The sequence below is a fragment of the Zonotrichia leucophrys genome, chromosome 2, assembly GCF_028769735.1.
Source record: "Zonotrichia leucophrys gambelii isolate GWCS_2022_RI chromosome 2, RI_Zleu_2.0, whole genome shotgun sequence".
NCBI lineage: Eukaryota > Metazoa > Chordata > Aves > Passeriformes > Passerellidae > Zonotrichia > Zonotrichia leucophrys.
In genome coordinates this window covers 153,451,949-153,473,098 of record NC_088171.1, presented here as the reverse complement: position 1 = coordinate 153,473,098, position 21,150 = coordinate 153,451,949, and the positions used below count along the sequence as shown (strand labels likewise).

The 21,150-nt window shown below is 50.2% G+C and overlaps 1 protein-coding gene and 1 pseudogene across 1 annotated transcript; one reads left to right on the top strand and one right to left on the bottom strand.

The window, feature by feature from the left end:
• Positions 1 to 2,894: 2,894 nt before the first annotated feature.
• On the top strand, positions 2,895 to 4,602 carry LOC135442981 (erythroblast NAD(P)(+)--arginine ADP-ribosyltransferase-like). Its single transcript, XM_064703248.1, has 2 exons — positions 2,895 to 3,600; positions 4,523 to 4,602. The coding sequence occupies exons 1-2, from the start codon at positions 2,895 to 2,897 to the stop codon at positions 4,600 to 4,602; spliced, it is 786 nt and encodes a 261-aa protein (XP_064559318.1).
• A 2,609-nt stretch (positions 4,603 to 7,211) lies between these two features.
• LOC135442980 (NAD(P)(+)--arginine ADP-ribosyltransferase 2-like) lies at positions 7,212 to 8,865 on the bottom strand (annotated as a pseudogene).
• Between the last annotated feature and the right edge of the window lie 12,285 nt (positions 8,866 to 21,150).

The following is a 21,150-nucleotide window of genomic DNA, read 5'->3' as shown; positions in this document are numbered from 1 at the left end:
CCCAGTGTCCCCCAGACCCCAATCCCTCAGTCCCATGTTCACCCCCAAGGGTGCCCAGTCCCTGATACCGAAATTGATTGGAGTGAACTCCCTGATGGAACTGGAGGTATCAGAAAGCCAGAATTCTTTCTCAGCTTGGACTCACAGCAGATGTCTCCTGGTCCTGCACATCAAGGGGGACCCTACATGGAGTATGTATCCACCATAATTATAAATATGTATGAAATTGTGTTCTTTATCTAATACAGAAACCAGCACTTTTCCCATAAATAATTTGCATGGCTCTGCCTCTTTTAGGAAATAATTTTTATTTTGCTGCAGAGTCATAAAAATTAATTTTCTCAGTGTGGTTTTCACTGAGTGGCCCAATATCCCAGATAACCATGCCTCAAAATTTTGCTTTGAGCAGCTGCTGCTTATTCTGTGTTATAGAACTTGCCAAAACTCCCTCACTGGAGTTCCCTTTATCTCTTTCTCCACAGGTTCCAGCAACCTTTGCCCTGCTGTGTCCACAATTTTACATCCTTTTATTGTTTTTCACCTGTTCATCTTTAAACTGTACCAAGCACCATTAAGAGATCTAAAACTTTCTATTCTCTTTCCTATTGCTCACCCCCCAGGACCCAAATCCCACTGTCCCATTTCCCCCCAGGTTCCCCCCAGGTCCAACTCCCCACTACTCACTGAGTTGCAGTCACGCCTCAGATACCACTTCAGGTCCCCTGTCAGATGCCATCTGCAGAGGATCAGCAATGGGACATCATGCCATGATCAATATGATCAAGTGAAGTCAAATTTGTTACAAGAACACGCTGTATTTATGCTCTGTTCTACTGTTCACGCTCCTCAAGCTAATACATGATTGGTTCAGCCTATCTGTGCACGCGTCTCAAGCCTTCAGCTGATTGGTTAGTCTTCTTTCTTCATGCCTCTCACTGTGGTTTATTGTCTTGCCTTCACACGCTCCGCTGTGGTTTTTTGCTCTGTCTTCTTAGTGTGCCCCCCATCCTGTATTTGTGTTTCTTCTGAGTAGGCTCTTCCTGTTTTCGAGGTATGGGGGACAATGTGAAATTCTACTCAGACCCCATTGAGGCTGGCTTAGGCACTGTGTCCATTTTCCTGCAAAAATCCCTCAACAGAAATCCCTGTAGGCACCTTGAGCCTGAGGATGATCTCTTGGGGCAGTGCCTGGGTGACTGAGCTGAGCTGAGCTGCCCAAAGAAGTAGCTGCAATACAATCCAGGGCACACCAGCTTGGGGATTGACAAATGCCTGTGGGAAACCGACTTGCACAAAAGCTGCACGAGACGTTACTTTGAATGGCAAACCCTCACCTCTAGGCATCACTGAAAGAGGAAACACTCCTGGGGTAACTGGCTAATGGATTTTCTGAGCTACCACGCCAAGATAGGCTCAGGTATCTCCTGGTGTTGGCGAATCCCATCTTGTAGGTCCAGAATTTCTCCTGCCACACCAACAAGGCAAGGGATTTCACCCAGGTACTCCTCCAAGAGATCATCCCCAGGCTCAAGGTGCCTACAGGGATGTCATCTGATAGGGGACCCCAATTGGTATCTGAGGTGTGGCAGCAACTTAGTGAGCAGTGGGGAGGGGGACCGGGTGGAACTGAGGGGACATGGGACTGTGGGATTGGGTTCCTGGGGGATGAGCAATAAGAGAGAGAATAGAAAGTTTCAGATCCCTTAATGGTGCTGGATAGGGCTTAAAGAAGAACTAGCAAAAAAACAATAAAAGGATGTAAATGTGTGTACACAGAAGAACAAAGAGGCTGGAACGTGTGGAGAAAGAGATAAAGGGAACTCCAGTGAGGGGTGTTTGGCAAATTTTGTAACACAGAACAAGCAGTGTCTGTCAAAAATGAAAGTTCAAGCTGAGGTCATCTGGCATACTGAGGCACGCACTGAAAACCACACTGAGAAAACTCATTTTTAGGACTCCTCAGTACCATAAAAGGATTTTGAGAAAGAGGTGGAGCCATGCAAATTATTGCTAGGAGAGGTGAAGTTTCTGTACCATTGGAGGGACATATTTTAATGAATATTTATGAATAGGATGGATAAATACCCCTTGGCAAAGTCCCCCCTGCAGTGCAGGACCAGGAGAGATCTGTTGTGAGTCCAAGCTGATAAAGAATTCTGGCTTTCTCATACTTGCAGTTCCATCAGGGAGTTCACTCCAGCTGATTTTGGTATCGGGGCTGGGGGTACTCCAGAGGGACTCTTGTGGGGGAGGCATGGGACTGAGGGATTTGCATTGTGGACATGGGGGGACAGTGGGGAGTCACAGGTCTGGAATTGGGGAAATGGGGGGCTCTTGGGGAAAATGAGGGGGAATACGGGATGGTGAGAGTTGGACTGGGGTCATGGTGCGGGCTGGCAGACTCTTTGTGGGCAGGGGGTGATGCGTGGATTTGGGTTGAAGTCCTGGGGTACACCAAAGAAATTGCGGATTGGTAGTGGGCTTGTGGTCTGGGGCTGGGCTGAGGGGGACACTGAGGGGCGCGAAGAGTGACCGCAGGATTTGGATCGGGATCCTGCTGGGGCTGAGGGGACTTGTAGTCATGGGAGTAGGATTGGGCTTCTGGGGGCCTTGGTATTGTGGGATTGGGATCCCTGGGGCTGGGGCACATTGGGGAGGCAAAGGTAACCCCAGGATTTGGGATCAGGGACACCAGACATGCCCTGGGGTCTGCTGGCCAGAAATGCCTCTCCTTCCCCTGGGCTGCCCCACTCCCCTGCCCAGTCCCTCCCTGAGGAACCCTCCCTGTGTCTCCTCTGTGTCCTCTCTGTGTCCCCCAGTGTCCACACTGGTCCCTGTGGCCTCTCCTCTCCATGGCCCCTCTGGCACAGACCCTGGCACTGCTGGCAATGGCCATGGCTTCTGTGGCCGATGAGATGAAGCCCCTGGACATGGCCCCAGACTCCTTTGATGACCAGTACCGGGGCTGTGGCCCTGACATGATGGCTGCATTGCCGGACCTCAACTGCACCGAGTTTGAGCAGAACAAGAAGTTTGCCGAGGTCTGGGTAAAGGCTGCAGCTGAGTGGCAGAGGCAGGGACCCCCTGAGTCCCCTCTGTCCCCAGACCAGATCATCGCCACCATGGCCTTCACAATGGATGGCCTCCACAGCGTGTTCAATGATGCTGTGCACGTGGCCGGGCGTTCCCACCAGGAATACCGGGACAACTTCCACTTCAAAACGCTGCATTTCCTGCTGACGCAGGCCCTGGCAACAACGAGGGTCAGTCTTCAAGGGCAGTGTTATGACATGGTCCAGCATGTGTGTGGGATCTGGTTCAAGGCACACCACGGTCGTATAGTCCGGTTTGGTCACTTCATGCCAATATGGATGAGAGATGAGCCTGCACAGTGCTCTGGGAAGGAGACGGAGTTCCAGGTGCACACATGCGAGGGCGCGAGTGTCGGCATAAAAATCGGAGATTCCCCAATCCAGTTCATTCTTATCCCACCATTTGAGACCTTTGAGGTCACCAAAGTCACCCAGGAAGGGGACAAGGCAAAAATCCAGCTCCGCTCCACCGGGACCTACAGCAAATACAACTGCGAGTGGCTGCAAGGTGATGGCACATGGGGCAGCCTGGGGTGATGGGGACACTCACTGTGGCCATTGGGACACCCATGATAAGGCATAGGGCACCAGGAAATTCACTGGGGATAGTGCAGGGACACCCGCTGAGGTGGGGGAAGACAAGGACACCCCGTGCTGGGGACACCAATTCTGGGGACACCCATTGTGGGGACAGGAATGCCCATGACAGGGCACAGGGATGGGGATCCCCACTTCTGGGAGGAAAAATGGACAGGGACACCCGTGTCATGGGACAACAGGGACAGGGAAAGAGATGGGGACCCTCTGTACCTACCCTGTCCCGTGCCGCCAAAGGCCATGCTGTGGGGATGGGCCCTGTGTGCTGCATATGGGTGGGTCACGGAAAGTCCCTGGCACTCCCAGAACCTCTGTCCCCCCTAAGGCACCTCTGACTCCTCCTGACCCCTGTCACTGCTAAGCCCACCATGACACCCCCAACCTCCCTGGCCTCTGTACCCCCCATGCCCCCCCCAACACCCTGTCACCTGTCAACTCATGGCCCCCATTTCTCCTGCAACACCGAAGCCTCCATTATTGCCATCCCTGACCCCTTCACTCCCCTCATGGTCCCCCTATTGCTCATCTTTTTCCCTCAGATGGGAGTGTCCCCAGTGACCCCTTCCATGGTGGAGGACTCCTCCTGGCCACCACAGCCCTGACACTGGCCACTGGAATCCTCTGAGCCATGAGGCCACTGAGGTAACTGTGGTGACTGTGGCAACCAAGGTCACTGTTGTCACTGTGGCCACCACGATCACCAAGACCACCAGGACCACCAGAGAAACAAGACCACCAGGGCTACCAAGGCCACCACTGCCACTAGGGACATCCTGGCAGCTATTGCCACCATGAGGTAACTGGGGCCACCACTGTCACTGTTGCCACTGCAGCCACCACAGCCTCTCTGGCCACTATGGTCACAATCACCACTAAGGCCACTTTGGCCGCCATGATCACCAAGACTCCTTGAGCCACGAGGATACCACAGACACTGTGACCACTGTGGCCACCAAAGCCATTGTGCAAACAGTTCTATAAAATAATTCAGTCAAAACAATTCCATTAAATAAATCTGTAACAGCCAGCCAAAAGTGACAATTGTTAAGCAAGGCTCAATGTCAATCCCCACACCAACACTTGTGGGAACGTCTCTCTCCCAGCCTCGAGGAGGATCCTTGAGGAGCATCCCCTTCCCAAGAGAAGAACCTCCCACACATTTCATTCCAAGCAGGACTAGGGGAGAAGAATCGCTGTCTCAGAGGGGACTGGACATTCCCAGGGTCAGCTGATGGATGGCCAGGCCCAGCTCTGGTGATTTACCCTCAGTTGTCAATTCAGAGTTGGTTTTAGCCCAATTCAGCACCAAAATCAGCACAAGATCTTTCTCAGTGCAGCCTCAAAAGCCACCAATGCGGCATTGTCCTTTGGGCACATTTCAGGCCAAGCATCTGACATATCCTGCACTTCAGGGGGACCCTAATGGCTAGAAATTGTGAGATTCAAGAGGGCTAGGGCAGGTTTGGTCACTGGGGAGGAACAGTCCCCAGTGCCATCCCTGGCTGGGGGCACCTGTTGGAGCAGCTCTGGAGAAGGACCTGGGAGTGCTGGTGGGTGACCAGTGGAGCTGGCTCTGTGGTCTGGGACCATGAGGGATCCAGGGGGCATTGAGAAGACCAGAGCCAGGAAGCCCGGGAGTATCCAGGACCCTCTGCCCTTCCCAGGGAGGCACATCAGGAGTGCTGTGTCCAGCTCTGCCCAGTGCCATGTCCTGTTCTGGGCTGATCTGGACTCAATCCTGTGCTCAGGGATGATGCTGCCTGAGCTGGGATGTTGGGCCAGGTGCCCGCTCTGGGTCCTTCCAGCCTCAGCCATTCTGGGATTTGGGGATTCTGGTAGTTGTGGTCCAGGTATTGTCCACTGGAGAGCAGCAGCAGCCTGAGTGGGCAATCAGTGGCACTCTGCATGCGCCACTCCCGAGCTGCAGTTCCGGGTGCCAACAGCAGGCGGCAGCACGAGCTGCTGGCACTGCCAAGTGCTCGCCCCGCCGCATCCCGGCCCCGGGGGCTCTGCAATGGTTTAGGATGGAGCGACCTTAAAGCCCGTCCGGTGCCAGCCCTGCCATGGGCAGGGACATCTTCCCCTGGGTTGGGCTGTTCTTGGCACTGCCCAACCTGGCCTTGAACTGTTCCAGGAGTGGGGCAGCCACAGCTTTGTTATAGATGGCTAATATGATGATTGACTCTCAAAATTAAGGGATGAATATTGTGTTCATGTTAAGCGAAATTTTGTTGATGTATGGTTATGTTATTTAGTTGGTTGTTTTGACACTCTGTGTTCTCCCCATTGCCCCCTTTCCCCCACCTGTATTGTTGGAGAGGACAGCTGTGGTTGTCAGGATTGTCAGGGACATGTACCTGTGCCCCTTGCATGGGGTGGTTGGGAATGGGGAAAGCCTGTTGCTGCGGGGAGGCGTGGCATGGCAACATCTCACCTCCAACCACACTGCAGGAAGGTCTCCACCAATGGACAGCATGGAACAGTTAACTGGCAGACGGTGGGAGGGGCCAGGGATTAAGAAGGAAAATGTTTGAATATGTATGACTGCTTATGAATATGTATTTGGCTGATGCAACACCAAGGGTATAAAGGACAGAGCTGCCATTTTGTGGATGAGACTCTGACTGCAAGCTGAGCATATCGCTTAGGATTGAAGTGGAACATTTGTGCTATCTACCTTTTGAGCAGAAAAATTCACCTTGCCAGAGATTTACTTGCAGAAAGGAGACAGAAGTGCCCTGTAGTTTTATTTGTGACCAAAGGAAGAGGCCATGGGGAATTTCCCCGTGGGGTGTCTCAAATTGCTGGAAGATGCAGCCTCCTTTTTACCCCAATTTCCCACCCATATCTCCCACTTCCTTTCCCCATTGGCTGAGGTACTTGCAAGGTGCAGACTTCTCAATCCACCTACTGAACGTCCCCCTTGCTATGCACCCCACCCTTCTGTAACACTAACCCATGACCATTAAAATGAGCTTTAACTTCACCCTGGGCAGGGTAATTAATATTCATAAGCCTGTAAAAGCTTTGTTCTTCTTCTCGTGGTTCAGGAATTTTGCAGGATCTTGTCTGTGCATCAGTCCATGCCAATGAAAAATATTTTCTAAAACTGATAGCTTCTCCGGTAACTTCCGTATCTGCAAGTCCCAGGCTCTATTTACCACCAGATTCACACAATCTATTTGTGAAGAAACATTCCTCTTTTTCCTTTCTAGTTGAATTAATTGGGATGAGGAAATAGAGTTTGGTTTTGTTTAAGTGCAGAATATGTGGGAATTCACAGGATTCGGGCAAGAATGAAAATAAATGAATTTTCAAAGAAGTAAAAGGCAGTTAATGAGATGTTGGGGGGTGGGGAGTAGGTAGGATTTTCTTTTTCTCTTCTCTTCCTCTTTTTTCCCTTTTTTCCACCCAGGGAAAATGGTAGTGGTGGCCTTGATAGCCTTAGTTGCCTCTTTTCTCTGGGGTTCATGGTGGCTTTGGTGATTGTGGAGACCATGGTGACTTTTGTTGTGTCATGGCTCAGACAATGCTGGTGGCCACTGCCAGGGCTGTAGTGGCCAGGAGAAGCCCTCCGAGGTGAGAGGGGGCCCTGGCGATGCTCCTAACTGGGAGGAAAAAGAGGAGGATGAGTGGTCCATGGGGTTGAACAGGTTGAGAAGGGTCAGAGAGTGGTCAGGGACTACAGGGGTACAGGGGGGGCCAGAATGGGAGTTCAGATGGGATGGAATACCATGGGGGTGGGGATCAGGGTAGTCAGGAGGGCCATGGGGGTTGTCCGGGGTTCAGAGGGGGCCATAACATGGGGTGAGTAAAGATGGGTGCCATGGGCAGTGAGAAGGTTGTTGGTGACCAGTGGCCTGGGTGCAGGAGGGAGGTTGGTGGTCAAGGGGCCATGGGGGCTTTAGGGATGATGGGGTGTCAGAGGGGCAGTGGGGTAATACAGGAAGCAATGGGTTTCAGGGGGACCATGATGCTCTTTGGGTCTGACAGATGTTGGGGGAAATAGGGGGTGCCATGAGGGGTGTCAGGGGGGTGGGAGAGCTTCAGGGGGGTCAGGATCATCCTGGCCCACCAACGAAAAGCTCACAGGGCTGGTCCCCAGAGAGCTGGTCTGCAGAGGGCAGGGACAGAGACAGAAAAGGAGGGTTCCTATCTCTGTCCATTTCTCCGTCCCTGTACCTGACATTCCCTGGAAGGGGTGTCCCTGCCCCCTCCCAGATGTGGGGGTCCCCATCCCTGTTCCATGTCATGGGTGTCTCTGTCCCTGTCCCCCATCACCTGTGGGTGTCATTTTCCCCTGTGTGTTCTCATGGGTGTCCCCATACCCACAGTGGGTGTCCCCATCCCTGTGCTATGTCATGGGTGTCCCTGTCCCTGTCCCTGTCCCCCATCACCTGTGGGTGTCATTGTCCCCTGTGGCTTCTCATGGGTGTCCCCATACCCGCAGTGGGTATCCCTGTCTTCCAGGTTTTTCCCATGATGTCACGTCGCAGCCACTCGCATTTGTATCTGCTGAAGGTCCCACTGGAGCGGAGGTGGATCAATGCCCTGTCTCCTTCCTGGGTGACACTGGTGACCTCAAAGGTCTCAAAGGGTGGGATCAGCACCTCCTCCTCACTAGGATTGGAGGAGAATTCTCGGATATCCTCGCCAAAACACGTCTGCACCTGGAACATGGTGTCAGTCCCAAATTGCTGAGCAATCTGTTTATGCAGTGATGTTGACGTGAATCAACCAAACTGGATGGTGTCACCACACCGTGCATCGAACCGGACACCACGCACATCGTGGTCCCCGATTGTCCCTCAGTGTCACCAGGGCCTGGGTCAGCAGGAAATGCAGTGTTTTGAAATGGAAGTTGTCCCGGTATTCTTGGTAGGAGCGCCCGGCCACATGCACGGCGGCATTGAACTCCTTGTGCACGTCCTTCATTGTGTAGGTCATGAGGGCGATGGCCTGGGCTGGGGACAGAGGGGGTCACAGGGGGACCCCGCCTCCACCACTCGGCTGCGGCCTTCACCCAGGTCTGGGCAAACAGAGGGTTCTGCTGGAACTCAAAGTGGTTGAGGGCAGGCAACAACTGGGTCATGGTGTGTTGGCAACCAGGGTACTGGTCATCAAAGGAGTTCCAGGCCATGTCCAGGGGGACAACTGAGAAGCCTGTGTTGGCCATGGTCATTGCCAGCAGTGCCAGGGTCCTAACCAGGGAGTCCAGAGAAGGGAGAGGCCACCAGGACCAGTGTGAAACACCGAGGGACACTGGGAAACTGAGGGCACACTGTGGGACACGGGGAGCACTGAGGAACATGGCAGGACACCAATGTGACAATGTGAGAGGATGCTGAGGGGGCATGGGGGGACCATGGGACACAGAGAAGATCTTTCCATCAGGGGCTGGGAAGGAGAGTGGAGTCAGCCCGAGGAAAGAGAGGGCAGCCTTTGCCAAGAGACCTCTCAGACCTCTGAGAGCCTGATCCCAAATCCTGGGGTCAGTCCTGGGTGACCCAGTGTCCTCCAGTCTCCCTAGGGTCCCAAAGCCCACACCCGCTTTCTTGGTGTAATGTCCCCAGTGTCCCTTCAGACCCTCCAGGACCCCAGCCCTAATCTGGGGTCATCCCCTGACCCTCCCATTGTCACTCCTGCCCCACCTCCCTGCCCCAATCCCACTCCCACTCTGGTGTCCCCTTTGGAGTTGTTGGAAATGATACACCCCAGGACCCAAACCCAAATGCAGGGATGACTCCCTGCCCCCTGCAGTGTCCCCCAGCTCTCCCAAGGCCCCAGTCACACTCCCAGGGACCTCCTGCTACCCCCCAGAGCTCAGATAACCCTAGTCCCATGTGCCCCAGTGTCCCCCAGGTTCCCCAGAACAACAAAACCCATATCATATTCTCCTCCAGGGTCCCTCCCCATTCCTCCCAGGGCCACAATCCCGATACCATGATGGCATCCAGATTGTCCCACCATAAGTTTTCCCAGGGGTTCCCCAAGCCCCTAATACCGAAATTGTTGGGAGTGAACTCCCTGACTGATCTGGAGGTAGCAGAAAGCCAGAGTTCTTGATCCACTTGGACTCACAGCAGATCTCTCCTGGTCCTCCACAATAGAGGACTTTGCATGACTTTGCCATACGGAGTCTATCTGTCTCAATTATACATATTCATTCAAATGGGCTCCTTAGCTAATATAAAACTAGCACATTTCCCATAAATAATTGGCATGGCTCTGCCTCGTCTAGGAAATAATTTTATTGTCCTGGAGGGTCATAAAAATGGGGGTTTTGGGGGTCATTTTCACCGAGTGCTGCAATATCTCAGATGACCTTGCCTCAAACTTTCGCTTTGGGCAGGTGTAGCTCCTTCTGTGTTTCAGAATTTGTCAAAAACGCCACTGGAATTCCCTTTATCTCTTTCTCCACTGTTTAGAGCCATGTTTAATGTGGTGTGTAAATACTTTTACATCCTTTTATCATTTTTGCCAGTCAGACTTTAAGCTCTAACCAGCACCTTCAGCCTGTGGGGAAAAGCCACACAATGAAAAGCCAAGTGTCCACAAAATAGTCTTGAAACTCAATTTAAATAAAGGGACAGAGTTTCCACAGCCATACCACCCATGGACTTTCTCTCTCTAGGTTTCGGAGGATGCAGCCTCCTTTTATCCCAAACTCCTGGCCGCGTGTTGCCTTCTCCCTTTCCCCACTGGCTGAGGTACCAGGAAGGTGCAGCATTCCCAAATCACCAACCCCATATCCCCCTTGAAGCTGTCATTTCGCCCCCAAAGTTCAGAAGTTCAGGCTGTCTGGGGTATGGAATAGACTGTGTGGGAACCCATTTCTCTTATTAGCCGAAAGTTCTGCAGTTCAAACTTTGTGGTCAAAGCACTGGGGTTCTGTGAAAAACTGCATGTCTGTGGAGCCATCAAGATCAATTTTGAAGACATTGACAACAATTTCTCCCAAAAAAGAACCAAATCCACCTCCTCATTTTTCACAACCCACCTTTCCTATAAAATCCATCCCTGTGATGGTGGTGATGTCCTGGCACAGGCTGCCCAGAGAAGCTGTGGCTGCCCCATCCCTGGCTGTGTCCAAGGCCAGGCTGGGTGAGGCCCTGGAGCAGCCTGGCCCAGGGGAAGGTGTCCCTGCCCATGGCAGGGCTGGCACCGGACGGGCTTTAAGGTCGCTCCATCCCAAACCATTGCAGAGCCCCCAGGGCTGGGATGGGGCGGGCCGGGTGCTCCGGGGCACCAGCTGCTCATGCTGCCGCCTGCTGTTGGCACCCGGAACTGCAGCTCAGGAGCGGCGCATTCAGAGTGCCGCTGATTGCCCGCTCTGGCTGCTGCTGCCCTCCGGTGGACAATTCCTGAACCACAAGTGCCACAATCCCCAAATCCCAGCATGGGTCTGGCTGGAAGGACTCAGCGTGGACACCTGGCCCAACCTCCCAGCTCAGGCAGCGTCATCCCTGAGCACAGGATTGGGTCCAGAGCAGCCCAGAACAGGACATGGCACTGGGCAGAGCTGGACACAGCACTCCTGATGTGCCTCCCTGGGCAGGGCAGAGGGGCACAATCACTCCCTGACCTCTTGGCCTCACTCTTCCTGATACTCCCTGGATCCCTTCTTGCCCTAGGCGACACAGCCAGCTCCTCTGGTCACCCACCAGCACCCTCACATCTTTCTCCAGAACTGCTCCAAGGACTGTACCTCCACAGGGACAGGACCTGCCCTTGCCCTCTTGAACCTCCCAATTTCCAGCCTTTAAGGTCCCCCTGAACTGCAGGATGTGGCAGGATGCTCTGCCTGGAATGTGGCCAAGGGACAATGCCCCATTTGTGGCCATCATGGCTGCACTGAGAGGGGTCTGGTGCTGATTTTGTTGCTGAATTGGGCTAAAAACAGCCAAAATCACCAACCCTGAATTGACAACTGAGGGTGAAGCACCAGAACTGGGCCTGGCAATCCATCATCTTACCCTGGCCATGTCCAGTCCCCTCTCACACAGAGGTTCCCCTTGAAATTCTGCTTGGAATGAAATGCGAGTGAGGTTCCTCCTTTAGGAAGTGGATGCTCCCAGGGTTCTTCCTCAAGGCTGAGAAAAAGAAACATTGCCACAAGTGTTGGTATGGGGGAATGATATCGAGCCCTGCTTAGGAATTGTCACTTTTTGCTGTCTTTGTCAGAATTATTTAATGGAATAGTTTTGATTGAATTTTTTAATACAATTGCATTGCAAAATGGTATTGGTAGCTATAGTGTCTGTGGTAGCCTTGTGGCTGAGGGATTCTACGTGATCATGGTGGCCACAGTGACCTTGGTGATTATAGTGACCATGATAGCTAGAGTGGCTGTGGTGGCCTCGTTTCTCTGCGGGTCCTGCTGGTCTTGGTGGTCAGGGTGCCCACACTGGCCACAGTGACCTTGGAGGCCATGGTGGTCTCGTGGCTCAGAGGATCCCAGTGGCCACTGCCAGGGCTGTGGTGGCCAGGATGAATCCTCTGAGGTTGAAGGTGGCCGTGGAGACACTCCCATGTTCCACAAAGAGAGGAACATCAGGGGGATCATGTGGGGAGTGAGAGGGTTGGAGACAGCCATAATGGGGGATTAGGGGTGATAGGAGAGATGGGGGTCACGAGCTGACAGGGTATTTGGCGGGGGGCATTGGGGTACAGGTCTGGCGGAGGTCAGGGGGGTCATAGTGGACTTAGGTGTGAGAGGGGTCGGGGGAGTCAGGGGGTGCCATGGCAGGTGACAGAGGGTGACAGGGGTTCAGGAAGGGATATGAGGGGTCTCAGCCCACCCATGTCCAGCACACAGGGCCCATCCCCACAGCACTGCCTTTGGTGGGGAGGGACCGGATCGGAATGGGGACATCCCTGTCTCTTTCCCTGTTGTCCCCTGGCAAGGATGTCCCTGTCCCCTCTCAGATATGGAGGTCCCCACCCTGTGCCCTGTCATGGGTGTTCCTGTCCCTGTGTCCGCAATGGGTGTCCCCAAACTTGGTGTCCCCAGCATGAGGTGTTCCTGTCCTCAAACTCTCAGTGAGTGTCCCCACCCCCTGTGCCCTGTCATGGGTGTCCCCTGTCCACAGTGGGTGTCCTCAACACTGGGTGTCACAGTCCCCCCACCCCCTGTGAGTGTCCCCAGCACTGGGTATCCCTGTCTTTGCCCGCAGCCATGGGTGTCCTTGTCCCACCCACACAGTGGGTGCCCATGTCCCTGTCACCCATGCCCAGGGAGTGTCATTGTCCCTGTGCCTACCTATCCATGTCCCCACAGCCACAACGGGTGTCCCCATCCCTCCAGCCTGTGGTGTCACCTTGTAGCCACTTGCAGTTGTAGCTGCTGAAGGTCCCATTGGAGCAGAGCTGAATCCTCATCCTGTCTCCCATCTCGTTGACTTTGAAGACCTGGAAGGTCTCAAAGGGTGGGATCAGCACCTTCTTCGCATCAGGATACATGGACAATGGCTGGATTTCTCCACCGTGGCATGTGTGCACCTTGAACACTGTGGCATCCCCAAAGCCCCTGGTAGTTTCTTTCCTCTGTTACACCAACGTGAATTGACCAAACCAGACAATGTCACCAGACTCTGCCTTGAATTGGACACCATCCACCACCTTGTACATGTTGCGACACCCTGGTCCCTGAGTGTTCCACAGCATCACCAGGGCCTGGGTCAGCAGGAAATGCAGCGTTTTGAAGTGGAAGTTGTCCCGGTATTCCTGGCTGGAGCGCCCAGCCACACCCACAGCCGCACTGAACTCCTTGTCCATGCCCTTAATTGCATAGGCCCAGATGGCGGTAGCCTGGTCTGGGGACAGAAGGGACTCAGGGGGCCCCCGCTTCTGCCACTCTGCAGCCCTTGCCCAAACATCAGCAAACTCCTTGTTCTGCTCGAACTCGAAGCGGTTGAGGGCCGGAAATGCCCCGGTCATGGCAGGGACACAGCCTCGGTACTGGTCATCAGAGGAGTCTGGAGCCATGTCCAGGGGATCACATCGACAGCCGTGGTGGCCATGGCCATTGCCAGCAGTGCCAGGGTCTGAGACAGGAGGGCCATGGAGAAGAGAGGCCACAGCGTCCAAGTGTGGACACTGGGAGACACAGAGGGGACACAGAAGAGACACAGAGAGGGTTCATCAGCGAGGGACTGGGCAAGGGAGTGGGGTCAGCCCAGGGGGAAGGGAGGCACTCCTGGCCAGCAGACCCCTGGGTGTGTCCCTGATCCCCAATCCCATAGTTACTTATGCCTCCCCAACATCCCCTAGCTCCTCAGGGACCCCAATTGCACAGCACCATGTCCTCCTGGCCCCCCAGGAGCCCAATCCTACTCGAATCACTACAAGTCCAATCAGCCCACATAGGACCTCAACCCAAATCCTGGGGGTCACTCCCTGAGTCCCCTATTGTCCCCCTTGGCCTGTCTCCAGGACCCAATCCCACTCCCATTCCCCAGTTTCTTCAGTGTCACCCCAGAACCTCAGCACAAATCCAGGCATCACCCCCTGCCCCTAAAGAGTCTCCCAGGCCCCCCATGACCCCAGTCCCACTCCCACCATCTCATGTCCCACATCACCTTCCCCCAGTGTGCCCCATGACCCCTATCCCAGTCCTGTGACTCCCCAGTGTCCCCACAGGACAGCAATCCCAATCCCAGTCCCACAGTCACATCTTCCCCCCCACCCGCCCGGGTCCCCTGAAGTCCCCCCAGCCCCTGATACTGAAATCAGCCAGAGTGAAGTCTCTGATGGAACTGGAGGTATCAGAAAGACAGAATTCCTTATCAGCTCAGACTCACAGCAGATCTCTCGTGGTCCTGCAGGTCAGGGGCGACTTTCCCACATGAAATTTATTCAGCAAAATTATAAATATTCTTAAAATGAGCCTCCTAGCCAATACAGAAACATCACTTCTCCTGTAAAAAATTTCCACGACTGTGCCTCTCTCTGGAAATCCCCTTATTGTCCTGGAGACTTCCTAAACAGTGAACAGGAAGCCATTTCAAAGAAGGCCCCAATACCACACATAACCTCACCTCGAACTTTCAGTTTCAGGAGGCGCTGCTTCTTCTGTGTTACAGAACTTGTCAAAAACCACACTAGAGTTCCTTTTCATCTCTTTTTCCACTGCTTAGAGAAATCGTCCTAAGCAGGCAAAAGATCTGAACATCTTTAAAGAGCTGAGCACAGAGGAGGAGGAATAGGGAGATCATAGGCTCTATTTTTTGGGAGGGGAAATGCCATCTAGAGCCTGGGATGACTTTAAAAGTGGGTTTCCAAGAAGAGAAGAAGAATTGGAAATATTCCAAAAAGTTATAGTGTAAGCAAAAGCACTGTAAAAGTAAGCAGGAACAAAATGAAAGAGTTTCACAGTTCCTGTTATTAAAAGATGTAGTAATGAAGGAGAAACTAAAATTTAGAAGGAGGATGTCTATTAGTGCCTAGGGCAGATAACAACTTATTATGAAAAGTTTACAGAAAAATAATGGAGGTTATATCACAAGAAGGGAAAATGACAACTAAAGATTTACAATTAGGCCAAGAGAATAAAAAAAAATTCAACAAGGAGTTTGGGCTGGGAAGGAAATAGGGGATACAATTGAGGTTGTATTATCCGTAAGGGTTACAATTGAGAGAGAAGATGGTCCCATATGTGTAAGTCAGTACCTCATATCTTTAGAAAATGGGAAAATTTGAAGTTGGTAATAAAAAAAAACTTATAAGAATGAGACATTAGAACTTTATACGTCTTCTCATAATACCCCTATTCTCCCAGTAAAGGAGTCCAAGAGAAACTATTTTTTTTTTTGGAGAAACTGAAGTTAAAATTAGAGAAGCTACTATATAACTTTTGAATTTTCTGGGGGAAAAGGATTAAGAGCGTCCAATGGAAATTGTAATCTGTAGAACCAGAGGTAAAATATCTTAGACACTTCATAAAAAACGGTAGCTGGACATTCAACCATGAGAGAATTGCAGGAATGTTTATCCCTTCTCCCTCCCTCTTCAAAGAGGGAGATCAGAAAACTACTTTGATTATTGAAACATTATGAACTATGGATTGAGGGCTACACACAAGCAGTAAAATATGTGTATGAAAAATTGACAGAGAGAGATGATATAAAATGGACCAAGGTAGATATTGTTAAATTAAAAGAGGTGAAGTTAAAGCTAGCCTAAGTACCAGCTTTAAGCTTACCCTTGTTAGAAAAATCCTTTACCATTTATCATTAATACAAAAAATTTAGTAGCTCATAAAATTTTAATTCAGGACTGAGGAAGAGTAAAAAAAAGCAACTAGTAGCTTATATATCAAAGATGTTAGACCCAGTAAGCCACAGTAACCAGTATGTATTTAAGCTATAACAGCTACTGCAATCCTAGTCAAAGAAAGTTGTCAGCTTACTTTTGGAAGTAAACTAGTTTGTGTACACCTGTACCATCTGAGGTGTGTTCAATCAAAGAAAAGAGAAAAAGATAAGGAAAGAAAAAGAAAGTAAGAAGAGAAGAAAGAGAGAAGTTGAAGTAGGGGGGTGGTTAGCAGACTCTGGTATGTTGGGAAAGTGGACTGAAGACATCTTGGTGCTAGAAGAGAGCAGAAGTGTGAATGTGTTTAGGTTTTTTTGCATGAAAGCAGAAAGTATCTTAACACAGGTTGTTAGAGCTGAGCTGACTAGCGTCTGTAAAGGGTTTAGCAGAACAGGCCCTCCTTGAAGGGAAATGAGCATAAGTTGACTAAAGAAAGAAAAAGAATGTCAGGAGCACCTGAGCACACCAAGTTTGGGGTTGTCAAGGTTGGGAGGTGTCTGACTGCTCCCGTACGACCAGCGGGGTCTCGGGGGCTGTGGCAGGGACCATCCATGGAGGTGACCCTCGGTGGTGCTGGCAGCAGAGGACACAGGTTTGCTGGCCAGGAGCGGGCTGGCTCCATGCAGAACTGGGGGGGGCTCCCAGACTGTCGGGGTCCCGAGTCCAGGATGGCAGCGTCGGCCCAGTAAGTGGGCCGAGAGAGAGAAGGAAAGAGAAAGAGAGAGAAGAAAAGGGGCAGAAGGGACCCAAGGCAGCCCCACGGTCCCCATGCCCGTGGCTGTTCTCCCCTACTCCGGCCCTGCAGGGAAGTGGCAGCAGCTGGGAAGGGCAAAGAACAGCATTGACAGCAATACTGTCAAAAAGAGGGAGAGGGGGGCCAACACTAAAAAGATAAAATCAAAGCAGAGATTGCTGACTCTCCAAAGCTCCCAAAGTGGTTTTTTTTTTGTTTGCTGTTAAAAAAAGAGGCATTTGTTCTGAAGAGTAGGTCTGTAAGACTAAAACAGGTAAATGGTGCCAGAAAGTAAAAAGCCATAGTTGTGATACATCTCATGTTAAAATTGGTCTGGCTTTTCTTATTTACCCAACTGTAGCTCACAGAAAGAAGAATTTGCCTCTGCAGCTATTAGCACAGCTGGATATAAGAAGAAGCTGCTGCGGAGAAAGCTTTTAGCTAAACCCAAAAAGTTTGGAAGAAAAGTGAATAGTAAAAGTTAATGCAGTATTATCTTTCTTTTATTACTATGCTATTAAGAAGTCCTTTCCAGGTACTACTGAAGCAACAATCAGAATCATGGAAAGAGGGTGATTCATGCACCAGAATCAAAGGACTTGTGAAGGAACCTGAGGAATGGACTATCACATTTAAACTGGTGATACCCAACTGACTTTCCAATGGGGACTAAGCGTAATGGTTTAGGAAAACCCAAATGATCCAAGGAATGACAAAGAATAACATCCAATTAAGAAATAAGGCAACGCTCATATCACTGGTTTCAAGCACTGCCTGAATAAAACATCTCCTTGTGGGAGGAATACTTCAATAGAAGGATCAAGACTGCTTTTGTATTCTGACCTTAGCCTGTCAATTGTACAGGGAAGAAGGGAATTACCTTTCCATCAGTACCCCATGCTGTAAAGTTTGATTCATCTCCATACTGGACATGCTATTGGGTTATAAGTAAATGCTTGAATTGTGAGAATAATTGCATGTAGCACAAATTTATGTCTTTGCAAGAAGTGTTAAGTATGTCCAGTTAAGCAAATTGGAGAATCCCAAAGGACTCATGGAAAGCAGATCAATTGCCTCCCAACTGGTTCGGAGGAAAAGTACCTCTTGAGAAAGGTGAGAAAAACTTTATTAAACGTAAACCAACAATATCAATAATGAACCTTGCATCTAAAAGAATGACAACTGAAAACCGTTCACGAGCCACTCGATAGTTCTGCTGATGTAGCAGCTGCTGCGCCAGCTGCAGCTGCCGGTGCTCTCCTGGTGTTCAGTCAAGCAGTTAAGAGGTCAACAAGAAAAAAAGCGTCAGACTTCTTGCTCAGCTGCTAACTACAAAACAAAATAAAAGTTGTTCGGTGTTAATCAGACACACAGTTGACAGGATGTGGATGAGTGCATGTTGAAAACAAATGCACTTTTCTCTCCCCCCCCCCCCTTCACCTCTGGAACATCTAAAGGTGAACTTATATTCAACACAACAGAATGAAACATTTGGGATAAAGTATCATAAGTCAACCGGAAAGTAATAATTTTGTTTGTATGGATATAGTGCCGTGATGGGAGATGCTGAGAAGGGTGGAGACCACAGTTAAGGTGTCAAACAATTTGCTGGAAATTAGTTAGAGCAAGTGACAAGGAAATAGAGGCAAGACCATTGGCTCTGTATTTCCTACCAAGAAGATCAAATACACCTGCTGTGGTTGCAACCTCACAGGCATGGGAGGTGGGAGTATAAGCCATACTGGACCTCTGTTATTCCTGTTTCTGCACTCATTTGTTGTCTCTTCCATTTCAGGATACCAGCAAGATCATGTCACAAATGCTACAGAAAGCATCACATGGAAAGAAACCAAAGTTCCTCTTTTATTACACACACATATGTCAACAGCCACTGTTATAACCCATCCAAAAAGACCTGTATGCAAAACAGAGAAAATTATTGGATTGCAAGAAACTTAGGAAGAAGCGGTAATAGATTTGGAATTGAATGTCTAACAAGGAGAGAGATGGATTTTTTTACATTTATCTTAAAGATACAGTCAGGATTCGGTTTAAAAAAACTAGTAAGCAAAAAGGTAAAACCAGCACAGCAATTTAACTGTGTATTGACCCAAATTATATTTGAGTCATATTACAAGACTCCAAGCAGTTATAGAAATGATAACAAATAAAGCTGCCCAGGCATTAAGTTAATATCAAGTCAGCAAAGCCAAACAAAAACTGTAGAGTCAGAATAGGATGGCTATGGACTATTTATTGGCTAAAGAAGGGGTGTTTGTGGGAAAGTTTATATATCAGATTGTTGAAAATTGATGACCCAGAAAAGTCATTCTAGAAAAAGAAACAGAAATCAAAGGAAAAAAATACATATAATAACCCAGGTACCAGTCCAAAAATTAGAAAACAACATTAAAACCTAGCTGGTGGGGTAATGTATTAAAGAAATTAAGATTTTCCGTTTTATGTGTTACAACTGGTTTGATATTTCTTCCTTGTGCAATCCCTGTTTTATTTTGCCAGCATAGTCCAGAAGATGCAAGTAGACAAAAAATATTGCTCAGCCAAATGATTTACAAAGAAGAAGATTAGGAATTGTGAAAAATGCGTATTTTATGATTTGCTTTTCACAAATATTAAATTAATGTTACCTGTATTGTGTTAGACAGTAATGCTGTATTAATTTCTTAAGTAGTGTTTAAATACAGTCTTAGGTTATAACAAAATGTTAAAATAGAAACTATGCTATGTCAGATATTTTTTTTATGAAGAAAGGCTCGCATTGAGATAGCAGTTACAGGACACCCAAATCTTTCAGAGAACAAGAATTTATTGCTACATTATCAGAAGAAACAAACTTCTTCCCTCCTTGCTCAGGCAGGATGCTGCATTAGGATTAGAGGAAGAGGCTGACACTGACCAGACAGAATCCTGTGTTTGAATGGAATTTATGCATCATGGATGAGGTGTATGAATATGCAACAGGCTGTTGCTTTTAAGGGCTAATCCTCTGTTACATGTGTCTTTTTCAGGCTTATTTTGCCCAGAAAAGGTACCGGACTGTTGTAACTCTTTGTTTCTATTGTCTCATATTGTCCTAATTCAAATTGTCCAAATTATTAATTACTCTAATTGTATTACTATTTTTATAACTAATTTTATTACTTTTAAAATTTTAAAAACAGTGATTGGTGTTTTTCACATACTACAAGCTGGGGAGGACACCATCCTCCAGGCCTTCCCCCCTTCGGGCCCATCAAGAGCATCGACATGTCCTGGGACTCCGTCACCATGAAGCACAAGGTGGGACAGGGTTAGGGTTCCCTGGAGGTTCCCTGCCTGCAGCAAGGGGTGGAACCAGAGGAGATTTAGGGTCCTGTCCCAGCCAAACCCTTGTGGGATTGCCTGAGTCTGGCAAAGAGGAGGTGAACTGTCCTGGGAAGGGGTGGAATTCCTTGGGGGCAGTGAGAGCTGGTGATGCTGATGCCCCATGATGAGGGGTTTTGTGGTCTTCTGCAAGGACATTTCTTTCATCCATGTGTCCTAAACACAAAATGATCATCTTTGCAGAATTTTGGAAGGAATTCTTCTCAGTGTGGTGAGGGCCTGGCACAGGTTGCCCAGAGAAGCTGTGGCTGCCCCATCCCTGGAAGTGTCCAAAGTCAGGCTGGATGGGGTTTGGAGCAACCTGGTCTAGTGGAAGGTGTGGAACTGGATGGGCTCTCAGGTCCCTACAACCCAAACCTTTCCATGATTCCCAGCCCTCAAGGAACATCCTCCTCTCTTGAAGGCTTTCCAGATGCAGCCAGGAGAGGAAAGGGCCTCTATCCCTGTGAAGAACAGGCTCCTTTTAGCACTGGGGGTGAATGTTTGCAGCTCCCTGATCTGCTTAGGGCAGGATTCTGTGGTGGGAGCTGGTGGGGTGTGGGGTGAAGTGCATAGAATCAGAATCCACAGCATCTCTGAGTTTGGGGGCACCCACAGCACCTCTGAGCTCAGGGACACCCACAGCATGTCTGAGCTCACCCACAGCACGTCTGAGCTCACGTACAGCACGTCTGAGCTCACCCACAGCACGTCTGATCTCTCCCACAGAACCTCTGAGCTCTCCCACAGAACCTCTGAGCTCTCCCACAGCACATCTGAGCTCAGGGGCACCCACAGCACCTCTGAGCTCTCCCACAGCACCTCTGAGCTCTCCCACAGCACCTCTGAGTTCACCCACACCACATCTGAGCTCAGGGGCACCCACAGCACCTCTGAGCTCACCCACAGCACGTCTGAGCTCTCTCACAGAACCTCTGAGCCTAGGGCACTCAGGGGCATCTGCAGGTTCCTCTGGGGCACTCAGGGAACACCTGGGGGGTCTCAGGGGCACCTGGCCTTGCTCTTCAGGATTGATTTACATGGGCCTGGAGT

Excerpts from the sequence above, each read along its gene's own strand:
- LOC135442981 (XM_064703248.1), top strand. The coding sequence starts at position 2,895 with ATGGCTTCTGTGGCCGATGAGATGAAGCCCCTGGACATGGCCCCAGAC. Across the intron at positions 3,601-4,522 it reads CAACTGCGAGTGGCTGCAAG|CCACCACAGCCTCTCTGGCC; the intron begins GTGATGGCACAT and ends TTGCCACTGCAG.